Source organism: Ictalurus punctatus, chromosome 1 (assembly GCF_001660625.3).
Source record: "Ictalurus punctatus breed USDA103 chromosome 1, Coco_2.0, whole genome shotgun sequence".
In the NCBI taxonomy this organism is placed as follows: Eukaryota; Metazoa; Chordata; class Actinopteri; order Siluriformes; family Ictaluridae; genus Ictalurus; species Ictalurus punctatus.
Genome location: NC_030416.2, coordinates 19,446,907 through 19,454,517, shown reverse-complemented (window position 1 = coordinate 19,454,517; position 7,611 = coordinate 19,446,907). Strand labels below are relative to the sequence as shown.

General features: G+C 39.7%; 1 protein-coding gene across 1 annotated transcript; it reads left to right on the top strand.

The window, feature by feature from the left end:
* The first annotated feature begins 236 nt into the window (after nt 1-236).
* eif1b (eukaryotic translation initiation factor 1B) lies at nt 237-7,143 on the top strand. The gene is made up of 6 exons (XM_047158163.2): nt 237-258; nt 368-513; nt 1,137-1,188; nt 4,348-4,511; nt 4,620-4,712; nt 4,817-7,143. The coding sequence occupies exons 1-6, from the start codon at nt 237-239 to the stop codon at nt 4,976-4,978; spliced, it is 639 nt and encodes a 212-aa protein (XP_047014119.1). The 3' UTR covers nt 4,979-7,143.
* Nucleotides 7,144-7,611: the final 468 nt, after the last annotated feature.

Genomic DNA, 7,611 nt, shown 5'->3' with positions numbered 1-7,611 from the left:
ACAGGCGTGTGCCCTATGATGGACTGCCATCATCCAGGGTGTTCCCCGCATTGTGCCCTGAGTCCCCTGGGACAGCCTCCACGCGACCAGAAGTGGATACAGAAATGCATGGACAATGCAAAGTATAATATATTAAACAATTATATAATGCAATTCAGTGAAAATGTAAGCGATGGATAGGCAAAGACCAACAACTTTGAACGGTTCTGCGGGGGTGTGTGAAGGAAGAGGAGGGCATGGAAATTAGCCGTCTAGTAAGTAAGTATTCGTCATGTGTTGTTCATGACCGATTCGTTCATTTTGAACAAATCTTTACTATGACTCGGGAACGACGAGTTGTCTCAGAGTGATCCATTCATCCCCATAGGTTCTGAACTGGAAACAGAAATTAGTTCAGGTCTTCAGAGTCTTCGTGTTCGAGTCGTTCTTTCTTCCAGTGACCAGCCCATAGACAATGCACCATGCAATACTGTAAACGGGATGAACGGTGACTTGAACCCGAAGACTCGAGAGGTGAACTAATCATTTCTGTTTCCGGGAAACAGGCGTGACAAATGTGACGTAACAAAATAACGACTCGGATCGGGAGGTAAGGTGAACTAAGAGACTGCACAGCCTGAAGACCCAGCTAAGCTATTAATTAATAATAATTCAGCTTGGGCTGCATTAACCTATAGTTTATTTGGTATTTTATTAAGTACTAGATGTGCTGGGGGAATTTAACCTGTAACATTTTAATTATATGCTGCTGAAATGAACGAAATGACTCGTAAAAAGATTCGTTCATTTTGCTGAACGAGATTCAAATATCCGAGTCAGTAAAATGACCCGAACTTCCCATTACTAGTAAGTAAGTAAGCGCTAGTAGCGAAAACATCAACAAACTATACATATATAAAAGTATACAACGCCATTTAGCGCAGTTCACCAATGAGGTTCTCCCGTTCTGATCACGTGATACCTGAACCTCATCTGCGTGTGTAGCGCTTTAGTCTCTGCAGGCTGACACGTTGTTTTGTAGTGTAAATAACTGTGAGGTGTGCTTGTCTTTTCTCTCGTTCCAGGTATTGCTTTAGGTTAAGCTATTTAATAACCAAAACATTCCAGATAATCTAGACGGCAATAACGCTTATTAGTTTCACAGTCACAGCCATAAAACATCGCATGTCCAGAGCATCCAGTCTTTTGGTAAGTTTCATTGTACTCAATTTAGGCCTGTTGGATACCACTCAAAACATTTCTAATGGCAAACGATGTAGCTTAGCTAATGTGCTAACTAGCAGTGCTACTGGGCTAGGTAAAATCTATCACGCCACTAACTGCTTAGCTTGGTTATACTGCATGTACTCCATCATAGTTATTTCACACACACATCTGCAGGAGAGACGTCACTCGCTAGTTTAGCTGAGCATGCTGCGGGTCTGTTACAGATATAGAATATAACCGTGCACTTTTTAAGCGGTGACATTCCTTCGTTAATTACCAGTTGGTTGGTTAACTTGCTAATTAGCTAGCTGGTTATAAATGCATCATCGCTAGATTGTTGTTATACAAAGGCCGTGAAGAAAACCACAGAGCTGAGCTGCCATGATCCGGAAGTAAATATGACTTTTATTTTGGTTGTGTAATAAACTTGTTAAGATTCATTCGCCATGAGCTACGAGATCGTTATACGATGGTTTACACTCCTAAGTCGTTGATCAGTTTGCATTCAGAGTTAAATAATGATGATAAAAAAATAAAATCGTATTTTATTGTCGAATGATTTACTACATTACCCACAATCCTTAAATCGTGCTCCACCAATGAGGGACATTTCCGTTGTAACCGCACGCTGATATGCTAGTTGGTCTATGGATGAGGAACCGCGGTGCACTATACTGTATCTGAGGCACAGTTTGTTTCTGATCAGGGATGTTAGGATTTTTAGCGGAGGCCAGTTGGCTAACTAGCAAGTGTTGATGTGAATTTACGTTAGCTAATCCACCTCTCCATCTCTCTCTCTCTCTCTCTCTCTCTCTCTCTCTCTCTCTCTCTCTCACCAGTGACATCTCTTCAGGCTACTCCAGAGTTTCTGTAGTCTATAAACAAGTGTGCATGTTCTACATACAGCAAATAAAAGTGCTTTGCCTAGCACTGATACTTGAGCATGTGCCATTCTGACAACTTTTTAATATGAAGGTGTATGTAGAAAAAAGTGAAACACCAGACCATGGCGTGACTTGCGATATTCTATAGTAAATTAACAAGACTAAAATGAAAGTGTGAATTAATCTAGATAATACAATATAAAAAGTCACACTGCTTATAAAAAAACAAAAACCCTATAGGCCTAATGTACACTCACCGAGCACTTTATTAGAAACACTATGCTAATACTGCGTAGGGCGTCCCTTTTCTCTCAAAACAGCTTCAGTTCTTGGTAGTGTGGATTCCATAAGATGTTGGAAACATTGCTTTGAGATTCTGGTCCATTTTGACATAATTGCATCATGCAATTCCTGCAGGTGCACTTTCATGCTGTGAATCTCCTGTTATTGGATTCAAATCTGGTGACTTGGAAAGCCCTGAAGAACATTGAACTCATTGTCATATTCATGAAACCAGCTTGTGATGACTTTTGCTTTCTGACAAGGTGCATTATGATGCTGGAAGTAGCCATTAGAAGATGCAGAAATTGTGGGGAAGCACATGGTCAGCAACAATACTCAAATAGGCTGTGACATTCAAGCTATGATTGGTATTAATGGGCACAACGTGTGCCAAGAAAACATTCCCCACACCATTACATCACCTCCATCAGCCTGGACTGTTGACACAAGGCAAGTTGAGTTTATGGATTCATGCTGTTGGTGCCAAATTCTGACCCTATCATCTGTGTGCCTCAGTAGAAATTGAGATTCATCAGACCAGGCTACGTTTTTCCAGTCTTCAACTGTCCAGTTTGGTGATCCTGTGCCCACTGCAGCCTCAGCTTTCTGTTCTTGTCTCACAGAAGTGGAACCTGATATGCTTCTGCTGTTGTAGCCCATCTGCTGCAAGGTTCAATGTTATATGAATGCTGAGGTGCTTTTCTGCTCCCCACGGTTGTAAAGAGTTACTATATGCTTCTTGGCAGTTTGAACCATTTTCCTCTGACCTCTCTTCAGCAAGACGTTTTCACCCACAGAACTGCCACTCACTCCATATTTTTTGTGAACGTTAACTGAAGCTCTTGAGCTGTATGTGTATGATTTTATGTATTGTGCTGCTGCCACATGATTGGTTGATTAGATAACCGCATGAATGTGCATGTTTACAGCTGTTCCTAATAAAGTGGACTGTGAGTGTAGTTTGATTCACTGCTTTAAACTCTTTACTTAGGAAATGTTCCAAAGTCTATGGCGAAAATGAAGAGGAAACTTGCTTTTTGGAAGCAAAGTCATGGAAAATGTGAGGTTACTTTACAACTCTGTTAAGTCACTGAATGTGCTGAAGATCTCAGACAATTTTCTACTATGAGCATGCATGTTCAGTTGGTGGTATAGATGGCATAGATGTTTGTCACCATGCTATAGACATAACCACAGATAAGCACGCACTTTCACATCTTAATGTGTCCTGAAGCACTGTACTGAACAAAATTGATTTTGTTTGTGCTCTTTATGTAACATGTTTACTCATGTTACATAATAGCACATGGTGTCATGCTATTTTACACACAATAGTGACGCCCACTCTGTAGCTCTAGTTTCCTAGGTGTTTTTTTCTTTCTGTCTGTCAGTCTTACTCTTGAATGAAATGGGTTTAATCCAAACCTCTATAATTCTGACAAGTAAGATTAAATGTCATTTTGTGGAATTGGGGGTTACTCTCTTGCGCTAATAAATGGGCAAGATATTATTGTACATGTTAAATAAGTGGATTACTTTCATGAAATTGGTGCTGAGGGTATCTGTGGAATTTTTACATTTAAAGGCTGAAAAAATTTGTGAACCAAGGGATTGTCCACATTCAAGCCAGAAACAGAAGAACTACTATATTATCATCTGGCTGTGTATTTCATTACAGGGTTAGGTAATAATCATCCAGCCACTTGTACCTCTGTTATTTGTTGAGTCTGAATGTTGTACACTTAAACTGCTGAAAATGCCACAACTCTGTACATCACCTGATCTTTTGAAGTTTGAGCATGTTCTGGAGCACTTTGGTGATCTCCTCCCATTTATTTTTAGAATATAGTCATATGCAAATGTTCACAGTCTTGGCTAGAATTGGTACATTGTGAATGTGAGATGGTCCAAAGAGTTACAGAGGTGTAGGAGTGTGGTGGGCCTGTTTATTACTTTGTGTTTATCACTTTTTCAGATCCTTTTACTGATGCAACTAAGGGTGACAACTTGCTCCCAGCTGAGACGGAGGATAAGATTCACATAAGGATTCGACAAAGAAATGGGCGCAAAGCACTAATTATAGTGCAAGGAAATGCAGATGATTATGACAAGAAAAAGCTTGTGAAAGCCTTCAAAAAGGTAACTTCTTTCATTGAAGGAGAAACCTGTAATTTTTCTGTTAAGTAGTTTTTATTTATTTATTGATGCAAATGTATAACTCTTAACGGGGTCATACTGTTTGGGCAGAAATTTGCCTGCTGTGGTACTGTGATTGAGTACCCTGAATATGGTGAAGTGATCCAGGTGACAGAAGAAAAAAAATTCCAGTTTCTCCTTGAGGTGAACCTTTCTTGTCGATGCTGTAAACCATTACAGCATTGTTAATGTATTAAATAACATTAATTAATGTGTTCCCCTTTTTTATTGTCTATGTCCCCAAACAGATAAACATTTGTGAAGGAAGAACAGTTGAAGGTCCATGGCATTTAAAATTATGGGCTTCCAAGAGGATCACAGTGGCCCCAGTGGTTTTTAAGACCAAAAATTTGAATAAAGCGATTATTTTCTGGCCATATAAAATGGCCATCTACACCGATCAGCCATAACATTAAAACCACTGACAGGTGAAGTAAATAGCATTGATTATCTCATTCCAGTGTCACCTGTCAAGGCGTGGGATATAGTAGGGAACAAGTGAACAGTCAGTTCTCGAAGTTGATGTGTTGGATGCAGGAAAAATGGGCAAGCGTAAGGATCTGAGTGACTTTGACAAGGGCCAGATTGTGATGGCTAGACGACTGGGTCAGAGCATCTCCAAAACAGCAGCTCTTGTGGGGTGTTCCCGGTATGCAGTGGTTAGTACCTACCAAAAGTGGTGCAAGGAAGGACAACCGGTGAACCGGCGACAAGGTCATGGCCGCCCAAGGCTCATTGATGCGTGTGGTGAGCAAAAGCTAGCCGATCTGGTCCAATCCCACAAAAGAGACACTGTAGCACAAATTGCTGAAAAAGTTAATGCTGGCTGTGATAGAAAGGTGTCAGAACGCACAGTGCATCGCAGCTTACTGCGTATGGGACTGCGTAGACGCAGATCGGACAAAGTGCCCATGCTGACCCCTGTACCCCGCCGAAAACGCCTACAATGGGCACGTGAGCATCAGAACTGGACCATGGAGCAATGGAAGATGGTGGAAGGATTGTCAACTGTCTTGAAATCTCTCCATTTGTAAACAATCCTTCTCACTGTAGAATGGTGAATTTCAAATTGTTTGGAAGATGGTCTTATAAACTTTTCTAGATCGATGATCCGCAACTGTTGCTTCTCTTTGGTTATGGCTGATGTCCTCTCTTTTTGCCATGATGTAGATACACACACCTGTGTGCTCCAGAACACCAAACTGTCAAAAGCTCTGTTTTTATATGGGTAGTCACACTTACTGATGATTAACAAATCTTGTGCATTCCATTCGTAACACCTGGCTGCTAGGATTCACTATAACTTGCTTATCCTCAAGTCATATTAAAATATTTGGATAAACCAAGCAAAATGTGATACTTGGCTCATTTCTGTATACTGTGCTGCAGGCACTGAACAAAAGCATGACTAGACAAATCATCAGTTTTGACATGTTTCTCTTTAATATGTATAGATTTTCCCCAGTTTTCACCTTACCATGATATACAAATAGTGATCTGATGGTGATGTGCACACTGATTTTGAGGAGCACCAGTCTTTTGGTGGACTTGCACAGAGTGGCTTAGTGAGTTTTTGGCATCAGCAGTTTAGTGGGCTCATGTCTGTGTGAGACACAAGGAACAGACGGTGGAGGCAGTCTAGCCTCGGGCTGTCCACCGGCCTCTCTGTGCCACTCAATTAATTTCTGCAAGATGATGCAGGAAAGATGCACAAAGTTAATGATGGATGCTTCATATTAGTCACCAGCCATGTTAATCTTTTATATCTTTGTTTGTTTTTCTCTGCTTTTTAAAGGCCACACTGAATGAATTGATACTCTCAAGCTGCTGAAAGTGCCTGGTGGCTTTTTAAGAAGCCATTTGGAAACAGTTTATTGCATACTTTGTTTAGAAGTTTATGATATGCCTGTCCATTTCTATAGGTGATTAGAGATATGTGTTCTACTTGAGAGCTTGACACACTATAGCTCAGGATTATTCAGTCCTGGCTTCAGCAATCGGCAGACTGTGTTGTTTTTGTGCGGTTTTGCTAGAGGCCAGCCAGCTGTTATTGTTTTTGTCTTGATTGCAGTCTACCCGGTCAGACCCCTCCGTTTTCATTTGGACTACCTCTCTATATTCCTGCCAACATGTTCGTTTCAGATGGGACATTAATGACTATGCTCCTCAATAGAGGAGGTCAATGACTATCTTTTGTTTACGAAATATAAACTGTGATGTTACATATGACCAGCAGAGGGAGCTGTGAATCCACACCAAACAAACAGTAAAATAGACAGTAAAATAAAACTGCTTATTGAAACAGTTGTACAAGAAGATGTATGCAATTTAATCAAAAATCTCTTCCGAATATGATATTTTATCAATACAAGGAACAAAATAAGTATTACAATGAAAGAGCTACTTTGTCCTTGCTAGAATTGGTGGCGTTAATAATTGTTACTTACTTTCCTTTATTTCATGGCAAAATATGGTATGTTTTGTATTGGTTGATTAAATTAAACCTGAAATGATGATAATGATGATAATTACGTTTATTTAAAATGCTTTATACTTATTAAACATATTACCTACATTTCATTGTATTTATAAGCTCATTATTTGTGTGTGTGTGAGAGAGAGAGAGAGAGAGAGAGAGAGACAAATTGGTTGATTATAACTGAAATAAGTTTTTTTAATAAGTATTGTTTTTGCTGCCGTGTAGTTCACTGTGAAGACTATTTCATCAGGGATCTGCATGTCTTCAAATGAGTTTTAGGCCTTATTAATTCGCACTATGTCACTGAAGTACAAAAGATGTTGTTTAAGCCCCTGTCACAAGGAGGGATTGATGAGCCTTGTACCTATCAAATCACATCTGTGATAAAGATCAGACGCTACTTCATTACATATTAATTGTGTTTGGGTTTGGCAGCATGCAGAGGGTCGCTACAGATTTGTATTACAAGTTTATAATAAAATTATATAAGTAAATAGTTAGAGAAAGTCTGCATTAGCGCTTGAAATTTCTGAAATGAGTTAATTAAAATGTGTCTGTTAATAG

What these genes read in the sequence shown, in the direction of transcription:
- eif1b (XM_047158163.2), top strand. Translation starts at nt 237, where the DNA reads ATGGAAATTAGCCGTCTAGTAA. An exon ending in TGAACCCGAAGACTCGAGAG is followed by an intron (nt 514 to 1,136) that starts GTGAACTAATCA and finishes AACGCTTATTAG; the next exon opens with TTTCACAGTCACAGCCATAA. An exon ending in TTGTGAAAGCCTTCAAAAAG is followed by an intron (nt 4,512 to 4,619) that starts GTAACTTCTTTC and finishes CTGTTTGGGCAG; the next exon opens with AAATTTGCCTGCTGTGGTAC.